Source organism: Gracilinanus agilis, chromosome 4 (assembly GCF_016433145.1).
Source record: "Gracilinanus agilis isolate LMUSP501 chromosome 4, AgileGrace, whole genome shotgun sequence".
NCBI classification, from domain to species: domain Eukaryota; kingdom Metazoa; phylum Chordata; class Mammalia; order Didelphimorphia; family Didelphidae; genus Gracilinanus; species Gracilinanus agilis.
This window is the reverse complement of record NC_058133.1, coordinates 403,638,377-403,652,848: the sequence shown is the minus strand read 5'-3', so window position 1 is coordinate 403,652,848 and position 14,472 is coordinate 403,638,377. Positions and strand designations below refer to the sequence as shown.

The 14,472-nt window shown below is 37.6% G+C and overlaps 2 protein-coding genes across 2 annotated transcripts in view; one reads left to right on the top strand and one right to left on the bottom strand.

The window, feature by feature from the left end:
- PEX3 (peroxisomal biogenesis factor 3) overlaps nt 1-12,127 on the bottom strand; it is a 59,535-nt gene extending 47,408 nt beyond the window's left edge. Inside the window, exons 1-2 of the mRNA XM_044671572.1 lie at nt 12,040-12,127; nt 7,964-8,095 (exon numbers count right to left, since the gene is read on the bottom strand). Coding sequence (XP_044527507.1) covers nt 7,964-8,095; nt 12,040-12,112 — 205 coding nt within the window. The 5' untranslated portion in view covers nt 12,113-12,127. The remainder of the gene's footprint in view (nt 1-7,963; nt 8,096-12,039) is intronic.
- A 246-nt stretch (nt 12,128-12,373) lies between these two features.
- ADAT2 (adenosine deaminase tRNA specific 2) overlaps nt 12,374-14,472 on the top strand; it is a 29,844-nt gene continuing 27,745 nt past the window's right edge. The window contains exon 1 of the mRNA XM_044671573.1: nt 12,374-12,679. Within this exon, the coding sequence (XP_044527508.1) occupies nt 12,401-12,679 (279 nt within the window). The 5' untranslated portion in view covers nt 12,374-12,400. The remainder of the gene's footprint in view (nt 12,680-14,472) is intronic.

Genomic DNA, 14,472 nt, shown 5'->3' with positions numbered 1-14,472 from the left:
CTTCCAAGTGACAATAACTTCTAACCTGACTCAGAAAGCACTCTTTTGTGTATCTCTAATAGACTTTGCATGTGGCATAATCTACATTTAAAACTTAAGATGCATGAAGTCAGGAACAACCATGTTGTTTATAAATTTTGAATTTGCCCCAAACCTAAGCATAGAGTTTTAATGGATATGGAAGATGAGGGTAATGGAAGAATTAAAGATGAATTGGAGAATGAGAACCTGGAAGAATGGTAGTACCACCAATAATAGTAAAGAAATTAGGAATGGCAGATTTGAGAGAATTCCATTTTGGACACAATGAATTTGAACTGAGAGGTCAAGATGTCCTACAGGTAGAAGGAGATATATAGAATTTGCACTGAGGGTAGAGATGGGTTTATTTTTTTATTTTTTATTTTTAGTGTTTAAATCCCTTTAATTAAGAATATTTTACCATGGTTACATGATTCATGTTCTTTCTCTCCCCTCCTCCCACCCACTTCCATAGCCAACGTGCAATTCCACTGGGTTTTACATGTATCATTGATCAAGACCTATTTCTATATTATTAATATTTGCACTAGGGTGATCATTTAGAGTCTACATCCCCAATCATATTCCCATCGACCCATGTGATCAAGCAGTTATTTTTCTTCTGTGTTTCTACTCCCACAGTTCTTTCTTTGGATGTGGATAGTGTTGTTTCTCATAAGTCTCTCAGAATTGTCCTAAATCAGTGATGGGCAAACTTTTTAAAGAGGGGGTCAAAGGAAAGGAAATGCTCATCTGTCAGTCTGTTTCTAAGGCAACTTTTTGGAAGTTTCATTGTATTGTATCCTCTTTAAAAAGTTTGCCCATCACTGTCCTAGATCATTGCTTTGCTGCTAGTAGAGAAGTCCTTTATGTTCGATTTTACCATAGTGCATCTGTCTCTGTGTATAATGTTCTCTTGGTTCTGCTCCTTTCACTCTGCATCAATTCCTGGAGGTCATTCCAGTTCAAATGGAATTCCTCCAGTTCTTTATTCCTTTTAGTGTAATAGTATTCTATCACTAACAGATACCACAATTTGTTCAGCCATTCCCCAATTGAAGGCCATCCCCTCATTTTCCAGTTTTTTTGCCACCATGAAGAGCACAGCTATAAATATTTTTGTACAAGTCTTTTTCCTTATTATCTCTTTGGGGGTATAAACCCAGCAGTAGTATATCTGGATCAAAGGGGAGATAGTCTTTTAAAGCCCTGTGGGCATAGTTCCAAACTGCCATCCAGAATGGTTGGATCAATTCACAATTCAACTAGCAATGTATTAATGTCCCAATTTTGCCACATCCTTCAGAGATGGATTTAAATACATAGACTTTTAAACATCTGGAAAGAAAGGTTAATTGAAGTCATAAGAATAAATTACACTGAGAAAGGCTAAGAGTTTAGAAGGAATGATGGGCATTTATACTTAAGAGGACACTTATACTTACGGGGAAACAACATGTGTGTATGTATATGTGACATTATTTGTCACAATTCAGTGTTATTAACTAAGTCTCCAGTATAGATTCTTACATAATCAGGCACTAATGGTATTCCTAAGGAGAGCCATCTAGTCTCTTCTTAAAAAAGTCTAGTGAATGGCACCTCATTATCCCCCAAGACAAGCTTTTTCAGTATCAGACAACTAGATCCAATAAAAAGTATTACCTTATGGGTTCCTAAACTATATCACATAACTTTAATGCTTTAGTAGTGTCAAAAAAGATCTACCTCTTTCTAACTTACTCCCATTGATTCTAGTGTAGATTTTGAGAAGATAAAAATGAAACTGAACCTCAGTTTCCTTTTATCCTTCTCTTCTCCAGGATAGAGATCTAGTTCCTTTATTCTTCACAAGGTATGATATCCCGAACCCTCACAAACCTGTTTCCCTTCCTCTAACTCCAGTTTGTCAATGTCTCCTTTTAAAATCTGGTTCCCAGAAATAGTTGAAGGGCCCTAGAATACAGCAGCAGCAGCAGAGGCAGGGAAGTTTAATGGAAAAAGTTGTGGATTCAGACTCAGAAGACCTGGGTTTATATCCTGCCTTGGGTATTAGTAGTTGTAGAACCATGGAAAAGTCACAACTTTTCAAAGCCTTAGTTTCTAACTTTACAAAATGGATATATTTGTGTGACTTAAAGTACCTCATAATTGCTAATCATTAAAATGCTACTTCCTTTGACCTGTACATCATTTATATTAAAGTAGGTTAGGATCATAATGGTTTTTTTAGCATTTGTATCATACTGCTGGCTCATATTAAACTTGTGATCTACTAAAATACCCATTATTTTTTTTATTTGTATCAATGCCAAGCCATTTTTTCTATCCTCTATACAAAATGATGGCTTTAATCTTTATATAATCCTCTATATTTAAACCTGTTGAATTTCATCATTTTGTTCTCTACTCATTATTTCAGCCTAAATGAGTCTTGTGACCTCTTATTATATTGGTATTAGCTATGCCACCTAGTTTTATATCATTTGAAAATTTGATAAATTTAAGCCAACTCATTGACAAAAATGTGAAACAGCATGGGTTAATGATGAAGTCTTTACTTGATATACTTGGCATGCAAATAGAGATTACCCTAAGGCCAAAAAGAATCATTAATCATTACTCATCAAGAATGAGTGCTTAAGCTGCTCCATTATGAATCTATTTTAAAGTAGCATCATCTGGAAGCAGCCCATATTTTACCACTTTATTCACAAAAATGATGTAGGAAACTTCAAAAACACTTTGCCAAAATCAAGAATATGCTAAGTCCATAGTATTTCTCTGATGAAGAACCCTCTGAACTCAAAAACTCTACTTTAAAAAAGTATATGAGGCCAGTTTCACTTAAACTGCTTAAAAATGTTTTTAGAAAGGATATAAAACTTTTATACAAACTAATCTAATGCAGATAAGGCTGGAAGGGAAAGTTAACTGAGAAAAACATGTTTGCAGCAAGGTTTTACTTCCAGTATAAGCCATTCCCTAATGGATAAATGGTCAAAAGAAAAAACAAACAAACCAGAAACCATTAACAACCTTATGAAATCACTAAGAGAAAAGCAAATCAAAACAACCCTGGAGTTTCATCTCTCACCCAGTAAACTGGCAAAGATGACAAAAAGATGAGAATAATTGATGCTAGAGAGGTTGTAGGAAAACAGGCAGAACTGATACATTGTTAGGAGAGCTATGAATAAGTACAACCATTTTACAAAGCAATTTGGAATTATGCAAATTAACTCAGATTCCACTACTTGGTTTATGCTTCTAGGAAATCACAGATAAGAAGAAAGTTCTTATATATGTCTATATATGTGTTACCAAAAAAAATACTGATATGCACTTATAAGCACACTAATATCCTTTTAGCAAATGACTAGAAACCAAGGAGGCATATTGGTTAGGGAATGACTAAACCAACTGTGGTATATGAATGAAATGAGTTATTTTACTTTGCTATAAGAAACAACGAATAAATGAATACAGATACATGGAAAGACTTAACGTGAACTGATTCAGTTATGTAAGCAGAGCCATAAAAACAATATACACATTGACTACAACAATGTAACTGGAAAGAACAATTACTTTAAAACAACTTTAAAGCAAATGTTGCAAAATTACACAGAATAAGCAAGGCTTCAAAGAAGAGATACTACTTTAGGATAGTTTCACAGTTGAACAGGTTAAACACCCATTCTTCTTTTTGGCCTGAGGGAAGTCACAAGACTTTGTTATTAGTCCACATTTCTTCGGCCCATTTCTCTGAAGATATAAGAAGTTGATCAGTGTACATTTCAATGTGGAGATTTTTTTTGATGTATTGATCAGTTTTGCTGACTTTTTTTGGTTAAGAATATTATTGTTATATAGCTGACTATGAAGGAGGGAAGAAATGAGGGGTCAAAAATTTGGGATTTAAAAAGACATGGATAAAAACTTATTTGTAAAAAAAAAAAAAAAAGGAAAGTGATTGTTGCAAAATTATAAAGAGTAAGCATACCCTAAAGAAAGACATGAGAAGGCATCTCCCTCAACCCCTTTGCAGAGGTGGAAGGTTCATGGGTGTGGAACACTGCATATATTTTTCAGATTATTTTTTGATGAATACAATGATGATCAGTTTTTCTGACTTTTGCTTTTCTTCTTTTAAAAAAAATTCTATGTTATATGGATGGTTCTGTGGGAGGGGTAGGAATACAAGGAGAAATTTCAGTGATATAAAAACAAAATGGGAAAGTTATTGTGGAAGACAAAGTTAAGACTTCTATTAAGTTGCAAAAATTAAGGATTAGTATTGTAAGAATGTTCAGGGTCTTCCTTGAATCACTGAAAAGATCAGGATTGTAAGTATATTACTACCAAGAAGTCACAACTGCCAATCATATCTTTTTCAAGAATTTGCCAACATTTGGTCAAGGGAGGGAGGAGGAGAGAGAAAGAACATGAATCACGTAACCATGGGAAAATGCTCAGAATTAATTAGTTAATTAAAGAAATATAAAAATAATAATTAAAAAAAGAATTTGTCAACATTATCGATGTTCCTTTTGGAAATAAAAATTGTAATTTAAAATTATATACTTTTGTTCTTTCACTGCCATAAAATTTCTTCACCTTTTGTTTCGTGATTATTATAAAAAGTGAGTTGTAAATGAGTCTGAAAAGTCATTGGCTAAAAGGGTAAATTTTTTGGTCAAATCTCCAAGCCAATTGCTTACAATCAAGGTATGTCTTACATAGCTAACTACAAAGCTAAGACTGTTTTTCCTTTGCAAATATACTAATCCAGTGATGGGTAAACTTTTTAAAGAGGGGGCCAAAGGAAATGAAATGCTCATCTATTAGTCTGTTTCTAAGGCAACTCTTTCGAAGTTTCATTGTATTGTATTCTACTCATCATATTCATCAGATTAGGAATAATGTCTCCAGGGCCAGATAGAACATTTCACAGGCTGCATCTGGCCCGCCAGCCGTAGTTTGCCCATCATGGGACTAATTGAATCCTTAGCCAAGATACACTGATTCTTAAGAGTGAATTTCTAGACAACTAAGCAAATAAATTTACTGGAAGTAATATGGAAAGGGCACCTATCTATAAAACAGGGGAATGTACTATATGGTCTTTGAGGTACCAGGCAGTTATAGAGCTATGATTTTAGTTACTGTCTTCTCACAGTTAAGATAATTCTGACCTAAGCTTTCTTCTTAAAGCTAGGCTTACTATATAACCCATTATAAGGGTCCTTTCAAGGAGTTTACAAATTAATTTTGTGTTAACATTTTTCTAGTATAATCCCATTATTATAAACAGGTTATATTCTCAAAGTTCATGTTATAGTTCTTCAGACCTCAATACTAACATTTCCCCAAATATGATATTATGTTTATTTGTAAACACCCAATTTAGCCTACTTTTGAAGTATTGTACTATACACAACTCTATACTTCAGTAGAATGTAGCCCCTCAGTGTAACATTGTTTCCATAGGAAAATACATTTAGAATACCATCTTGCAATGTAAAGAACCTTTTCTATCAGATTTTTTCATCTACCAGGAGAGGAAGAGCTTTTCTTTGCCCATCAATATTAAGAACAAGAATTCGCCCAGCTTCCATTTGGCATGGTATTGCTTGTGCTGGCTTTCAAAATCTCAGGGAGAGAACTGGTATATTAAGAGGAACAGACATTTGTGGATGGTGGCAGACAGGAATTTTGTGAGTAGTGTTGTGGAAATGGGTCAAGGAGGAAAAAGGGAAGGAGGCAAAGGAATCCTTTGAGGGTAAGGAAAATCAGATGGGGTGAGAGGGAACCAGGCCTTCTGTCAATATCTGAATCCCTAACTAAATACACAGGGACATGTCTTATTCCTGTTTCTGAGTTACTTTATTTCTTCTCTTCCATTCCCACTGCTATCACCTGTTGTTTCCAACTAGGATTTCATATCCACATAATAAATATTTCAGCTTCTCCTTAATTCCATGACCTAGAAGCAAGAATAAGATGGGCCTAGGAACTGGTATAAGGAAATGGGACTATGAGTTGAAAAGTCACCCCTGGGCAGGATACTCATTCAACTTTTATATTTTCCCCATAGCCTAGAGGAGTATTGCACAAACAGGAGCTCTTGTTACTAGGCATCCACCCTAGACTTAGAAAAGGTGAAAAATATGGGAGCTATCTGACAAAGAAGTAACAGGAAAAATCCCAAGTGACAACAGCAGGGGGAAGACTAGCTCTTATAATCATCAGATAAACTGCTAGGAGAATTTGTTATCATTAAAGTATATTATCATACTTATCCAAATTTCTCTAGCTACAGGTATTAAAATTATCAAACACATACTGGGTACCTATTTCAGGGAAGGCACTTTGCTAAACTAAAAGGTCTACAATTCTCAAATAATAAAAAGTTATATATTCTTATTAATAATTTATACAATTATATTTTTAATTTTTCCATTAAACTCCTGTTATCATTTTTTAACATGTAGCCCTAGCATATTTTATTGAAACACTGTTCTCTGAAATTAATTTATCAAAAGAACTATTATTCCATCAGTATGGGTACTCTTTCCACTAATGTAGATTATAACTCTTATCCACCACAAGTCTATGAGGTGCTGTGACCAAAAGAACTGATTAATTGCTAGTCAATCTAATAGTGAGGGGCTTCCTCTCTCACTTAGGTAGGCTAGTCATTTCAAATCAACAGACATTTATATTAAATAGTATGTGAAAGGTACAGTGTGCTAAGCATACTTAGGGATAAAAGCAGGTCCTAGACTTGTGATTTCACTAGTTTAGCAAACTTCCTCCTCTAATACAGGCCCAGAACTTTCTAAAAAATTACTGTCTGTGTAGATAGAATTTGTTCCCCAGAACTATCTTACCCAGCATCCCATTTGCGTCCTCATGTTACGTGTTTACATTATGTGCTAACGTAAGGAGGATATATTTTGGTTTAACGATCCCTCTCCCCCCAATTCCCTTGATTGTGGCTGCTGAAGCAGGTTTTGAACCAAGCAGGAGAATTTACATAGGTGGTCTTACTTTAGTTAGATAATTAGGTTTTATACTTCTGTTTCTTTTTTTTTTAAAATTTCTTCTACTTCAAGTGATTTTTTTAAAACTTTTAAACATTTATTAATATTCATTTTTAACATGATTACATGATTCATGCTCCCACTTTCCCCTTCACCCCCCAAATTCCCCCTACTTCAAGTGATTATTAATAAATTTTATAAAATTAATACTTGGGGTTATTGATATTAATTTAAATCTTACATGTCTTAGAGAATAGTTTACAGCCTAGAGCAGTGATGGCAAACCTTTTAGAGACTGAGTGGCCAAACTGTAGCTCTCACACTGCATGTGAGCTCCCCTTTGGGCAATTGAGTGGAGGGGTGGGTCATGTGAGAAATGTCCTCAGGGGCATGTGGAGAGGGGGAAGGGAGCAGCCCCTCCAGCACACGTGCAAAAGGTTCACCAACATGAGCCCAGAGTGTCAAACTTAAAGCTAACAATCCTGTTTCAACCAGATTAAAATGTAGTTGGGAAATGTTTAACAAAATAAGTAAAAATACAACATGACATAAATTTGAGTTTTCCAAATTAATATTTTACTTGTAAGGATTCATTTGAGTTTGACACCTCTGGCCTGGAGCAGAGATATTAAATGACTTGTTCTGGGTCACATATCCAGTATATATTATCAGCTGGACTTCAGAAGTTCTTACTTCTGTGCTAGCTCTCTATTCATTACAAAGAAACCCCACAAATCAAAATAATCCTCAGCCTCAGTTTGTTTTCCACACAAAGGCACACACACACAAACATACACAGTTATGTATATGTACATGCATATTTGAGGTGTACAAACACACAAAGTATACACATGCAATAATTTCACATATATAGAAATATGCTTTTGTCTTACCTGTCATATTGCAAGTTCTCTGATTACTTTCAAAATGATATTGTCTTCTTGCTTGGGCAATATATTCAGCAGCTTCCTTCTCTTGTATTTCTCTGATCTTCTTTTGTCCATATTTCCCAAGGATATATACTCCTAAAATAGTTTTTTTAAATGAACTAATTATGGTATCAGACTGTTTCTCACAATGTTTAAAAAAAACCTAATTTATCCAGTTATGAATCTCTATCTATGAAAGATTAAGGATGAAATGTTCTTTTTATACAAAAGACAAAACTATTGTCTTGAATTTTATGAAACTAAATAACACAGGGAAGATAAAAATAATATCCAATATTTTTTTTAAACCCCTGCCTTCTTAGTATCAATTCCTTTAAAAATATATATATATCTTCTATCTTAGAATGGATACTAAGTATACAAGGCAGAAAAGTGATACAGTCTAGCTAGGCAATTGGAGTTAAGTGACTTGCCCAGGATCACACAGCTAGGAAAGTGTCTGAGGATAGATATGAACCCCAAACCTCCTGGCTCTAGGCCTGGCACTCTATCCACTCTGCCACCTAGCTGCCCTCTTATTATCAATTCTAAGACAAAAAAAGGGACAAGGGGCAGGCAACTGGGGTTAAGTGACTTCCTTTTAAATAAAATATAACCCTTATCTTCTGTCTTAGAATTGATACTAAGTATTGGCTCTAAGGCAGAAGAACAGTAAGGGCTAAGCAAATGAGGTTAAGTGACTTGTCCATGGAGACACAGTTAGAAAGTATCTAATGTCAGATTTGAATCCAAGTCCTCTCCTCACAGGCTTGGAGCTCTATCCACTGTGCTACCTAGTTGCCCCAAGATCAATACATTTAAAAATTAAGAACCTACTGTGTGCCTGACACTTTAACAGGTACTAGAGATAGAAAGACCAAAAAGAAATGCTATCTGCCCCTTAAGGACCTTATATTCCCTGCTGGAGAAGAAAGCAATACATGAGAGACTGGAAAAAAGCTTCCATAGCAGGTAGCACTGGTGCTGAGCTTAGATGGATGTTATTGATTCTAAGAAACAGAAGAGAAGAAACTGAAGATATGGGTTGGGAGGATTATTGTGGAATTTCTTAAAGGGTAGGATCAAGAATATAACAAAGTGGGCTGGTTTTGACATGGAGATGGGCCTACCTTCTCATCAGAGACTGGAATAATGGGAAAAAAAGGATGACTTTTGAGATGAGGAATAGGAAAGAAGAGTTCTTGAATGATTTGCTTGTTCCTCACTTTATATTCCTAAAGGAATCACTCATAAAAAGAATATAGAACCATAAAATTAAATCTATCTACTATTTTTTTTGTAGTGGTCAATAAACAAACAGGATATACTATAACGGGTGGCCCACTTTTTTGTAACATGTACTTTAATCTTATTAGAAGCCAGCCAGCCTTCCCTTTCAAGTATCTGCCAAGCAAACATAGTCATTTAAGTAACCAATAGACATGATATTTCCCATATTAGAGAGACCTATAGTTTTAGTGACTTCTATCTTCATACTTTTTTGAATCAAATCCTTGGGCTTGATATCTAAATCAATGTATGCTTTACCCTTAATTTTCCAGAGGGTTGGTGTGGTTTAGGCAAATGTTTATTGTTATCCTGCACTGCCTTCCTTTTCTTGTCTAAATACAGTTTTGTAAAAAAGAAAGGAAAAAGTTAGTTTTCTTAATGTAGGACCATAAAGTAATTTCTCTTCCTATTCTAATTATTTTTCTTGCATTCCATTTGCATTTATCTATAGCTACAAGGTACAGCACAAAGCTCTTATCTTTCTTATCTATGTTGCTCCTTGAACTATGATCAAACAGAAAAAGGGACCAAGAAATAAGTTCCCTACATACCTTTAAGCTTTTTTTCAATCTTCTCTTTTCATTTGTAAGAGGGAAATCAAAGGAAAAGTTCCTTCCTGAACTGTTGCATTAAGTTTTTAACTTCCTTACACATCAACAAGAATTCAATAAAATTCTGTATTTATACTTTTGTCATTATGTAAGAAATCCTTGGTTTCTTCAAGTTAACCTAATCTTGAAGTCAAAAGAAACCCAGTTTCAAATCCCCTTCTGACATTTATTGGTTATCTGACTACAGGCAAATCAAATCAGTTGATTTCTCTGAGCCTCAACTTTCTCATCTTTAAAACAGAGATAAAAATATATCAATGTGTAGAAATTATTTTCTAAGCCTTAAAGTGCTACCTAATCACAGGCTATTAGGTATTGATAATGGTAGAATTTATATAATAGCTTTAAGGTTTGAAAAGCACTTTACATATTATCTCATTTTATTCTCACAATAATCCTATGTACTATTATTCCCATTTTTACAGATGAGACAGATTAAGACAATCAGGGGTTAAAGTGACTTGTCTGAACTTGCCTGTCATCACACAGCTAGTTAAGTATTTGAAGCCAAATTTGAATTATATTCTTCCTGACTATTCCCTGAGCCATGTAGCTTTTTCCCCCCTTTCTTCCTTCTTCCTTTCAAGGGTACAGCTCTAATTTTTGTAAGTTTTGCCTTACATTTAGCTGAAGTTTGTGTCTCAGTACCTTCTACTTATTGTTCCTAGTTCTGCCCTCTAAAACCAAGGCAAAAGCAGCTTACTCTCTTTCCAAATAACAATCCTTCAAATATCAGATCTTTATCAAATTCTCACTAACACTTCTCTAAGCTAAACATTCAATATAATTAAATAATGGAGTATTGAGTGCCATCTGTGCAGTTTAGATGAAAACATTTAAATGTAGAATTTAAGACTTCCAAACACGGGGGGAAAACCCAACCTACTCACAACCTCAAACAGAACTACACTTCTATCAACAATTAGGATTTGGTTTCAAGCTTTTAGGATTAAAACACAAAATTAGCCACAACTCTGAATTATTGATGACTAGAACGTGTTAATATTTATCAATGGTTTTGCAGGGAAAACCATAATCAAAATAAAAGAGATGGATCAAACTTTTTTTGGAAATTCTTTCCTTGATTTGTAAGAAATTTTGTATCCAGTGCACATATTTTTTTATATAACCTAATGCATATATTTAAGGATAAGACTATCAAAACCCCATGCTTATAAGACTCCATTTCCTACTTATACATTTCAACATTTTTTCTCCCTGGGCGCCTGTAAATTGTAGTCATTATGGCTATAGGATAATAGGAAGAGCCCCTCAGCGGTTTTTTTGTTTTTTTGTTTGTTTTAATCTACCCTTATGACTCCAGTGCAGAATCCAAGCAGAATGGAACTGCATTTCTTGGGCTTAAGGAAGATTGGTGAATCTCTCAATTGTCCTTCTAGGTTATACTTTAAGGATTATAGTTCTTACTAGACTTAATACAAGAACTAAATGATCGATTTAAAAAAGTACTTCAGCCCTTCAATATATCTAGCTGTACGTTCAAACACTATATATAGTTTAAAGGGGAGGGGGATGAGAAAGGAGAGAGGGGCAAGAGAGGCAAATGTAGGAAGAGAGGAAAAGGGAAGACGGAGAGAGAGAAGAGAGAAGATTGAGGGGAGAGAAGGAAGGGAAACAGGGGAAAGAGAGTAAAGAGAGACAGACACAGACTTTGTGTAATCTGTTAAGTTTTATAAAACACCTAGTAAAGAAGCAATCAATGCAAAGTTCTGGGTGTAGCAATTGAATTGCTGGCAACGGTCACTCCAGTAGGGCAACAGTAGATGGAATCCAGAGGCGATTTTTCCTAGCAAGGTATGTGGCAGGGGAAAAAAGACCCAACCGCGGTTTAGGTAAAATTACTTTGGTAAGTCACTTCAACTCTCTGAGACTCAGGTTCCTCATCTGTCAAATGAGGGCGTTGGATCTCTCAGGGGCCTTCTAGCTCTTATACTCTAAGAAGCCATAGAGGAGAAAACAAATCCCGGGGTATTCCCCCTCAACCCCCACCCAGATCCTAGCCACGGAGAGAAAGGCTGAGCAAGCACTAGAGACTGAGCGGACAGCAGGACAGGGCATAGGGTGAGAGAGCGCAGGTTCCTCCGCCCCCAGCATTCTCCAACTCGAGCCGGCACCCACCTCCGAGGAACGTGCCCAGGAACAAGCATTTCTTCTTGTGACGTTTCAGAAAATTCCACACGGACTTCAGCATCTTCCGGTCCCGGGGACAGCGGGCTGGGGGCCCTCGAGCCCCGGGGTGGGTCGGCAGGGAGATGGAAAAGGGGGCGTGGGGGAAGGGAACGGTTTCTAGAGTGAACGCGTCTGGCCCGTCTGTTCCGAAGGCTAGGTACCCAGTCGCCTTCGGCCCTTCCCTGGGTCCTTCTGGGGAAAATCACTGCCACCAGACTCCGGCTCGACTGTCACCGGAGAGGGAAGGGGGCGTGGAGACCCGACTGAGCCGTCCTGGAGGCCCTCCCGGGTACTGCCACCGCCGCCGCTGATGCGGCTGCCTCGGGCCGGAAAGCCGCGTCCGTCCCGAATTCGATCCCCGGTGTGCCCACCATCCGGCGGCCCCCCCGGAAACAGCAGCTGCGGGGCTCCGGCGTTCCGCCGCCCGTGCTCTTCTGCCTGCTTTTGCTCTCTCCTTCCTTTCGGTCTGACTGTCTCCGGCTGCTGGAGCGGGATGGATGATACTACCACGGCGGCGGCGCTGGCAGCCCGGGGAATGTCCGTGTCGGCGGAGGAGAGGGAGGCATGGATGGAAAGGGCGATGCACATGGTGAGGGGTCAGGGGGTGGGACGCCCCGAAGGGGGCGGGGGAGGACGAGCTGGGGTGACGCCAGCCGCGGGGGTGGTGAGGGTGGTGAGGCCAGGGCTGAGGCCACGGCCACACATTGGTAGAACGGAACCTTTCTGTCGCGTAGGGCGGAGCATCTTAAGTTGGGAAAGAGAGCCCCACTTTCGCACTTTAACCCAATTAGTATCGGGTCTGCTAGTGGTCGTAGCGCCCGGTGTCAGCACCTGGTGCAGAGCTGCAGCCTTTGGACTGCCAAGTTCGCATTTCAGGCAGTCTAACTGGGGTCGGGGTGAAGGAGAGAGAATTGTTTTCTGTTCTAAAGTCCCACAGCCAGTTTCTGACAAAGGTGGGTCAAGAACTCATTTTTTCCTCTGGCACCACTCCACCAAAAAAGCAATTTCCTATTTTGAGGTCGCTTTTGAGCATAAATTATGCAATTGGGGGAAACTGGAACTGGGAGACCATAGACCATGGCAGGGGGAGGGTGCTATCAGCATTTTTCTTTACGTTTTCATGCTTTCTTTATCTCCCTTTATGTCTCTCCACTCCTTCAGGGATGCTGGCCTAGAAGGCTTTCGTTTACCATACCTTAAGGTAGCTGTTGTGGAGATCTGGATTCACATTCCACCATACTAGCAGTTTGACCTTGGGTCACTTACCTTCTTTAAGAGTGTTTCCTCTTCTGTTAAATGGGAGAAATACTAATAATAGCGTCTATTTCACAGCGTTGTTTGGAGAATCAAATAAGGTTTTATAAATAAAAAAAATAATATATGCATATACTTACATACATACATACATACATACATGTATTTACATATAATCACCATAGAAGTGACAGCTATTATACAATAGATATTTATTAAGTACTTTACCTAGTTTTATTGTTATTCAGTATAATCGGACTCTTTGTGACCCCCCATAGATAGCTATCACCTGGGGCTTTGGTTTGCCATTTCCTTCTCCAGTGGATCCTTTTGTCAGGCAATCAGAGGTTAAGTGACTTGTCCAGAGTCACACTGTCAGAAAGTATCTGAGGCTGGATTGGAACTTGGGTCTTCCTCACACCAGAACTAATACTCTTAACCTCTGAGCCACAGCTGCCTCTGTAACTAGTTTATAGGGTCCCAGATCTATAGCTAGAACAGAAGGGCTATCCTTCTAGTCATTTAGGTTCTCTGTCATCTTTATCTCTTCACTGCCACCCCCAAGTTGCCAAATCTTGTCATTCACAAAATTTTCATATCTCCCCTATAATATCTTTTCTCCACCCACAAGCTAATATCTTAGTTTAGGTCTTCATCACCTCTTTCTTGGCTTAATTCATTCAATAGCTTTCTGTTTGGATACCCAATTTAAGGTCATACCCTGCTTCAATCCATTCTAAATACAGCTTGCCAAAATGATTTTCCTACAAAGCAGGTCTCCTTGCATCACTCACCCCCTATTCAACAAACTCAAATGTCTCCCTTTAGGATAAAATATAAATCCATCGATTTGTCATTTAAAGATCTTTACAATTTGGATTCTCCTTTCCTTTTAGTCTTTTTATAGTTTACTTCCCTCCATGAACTTTGATTCCCTCCAAGAACCAGGCATATGAACCTATTTGTTCTTTCTGTCACAGGAATATCTTTATACTGGCTGTCCTCTCATGCTTGAATTTTGCTGTCTCCTCACTTTTACCTTTTAGTTCCTTTGGTTTTCTCCTAGGCCCATATTGGTGTTGGAGGGGACTGCCTCCCTTTCTTGGGCACCTGAAGAAATTTCTCTCA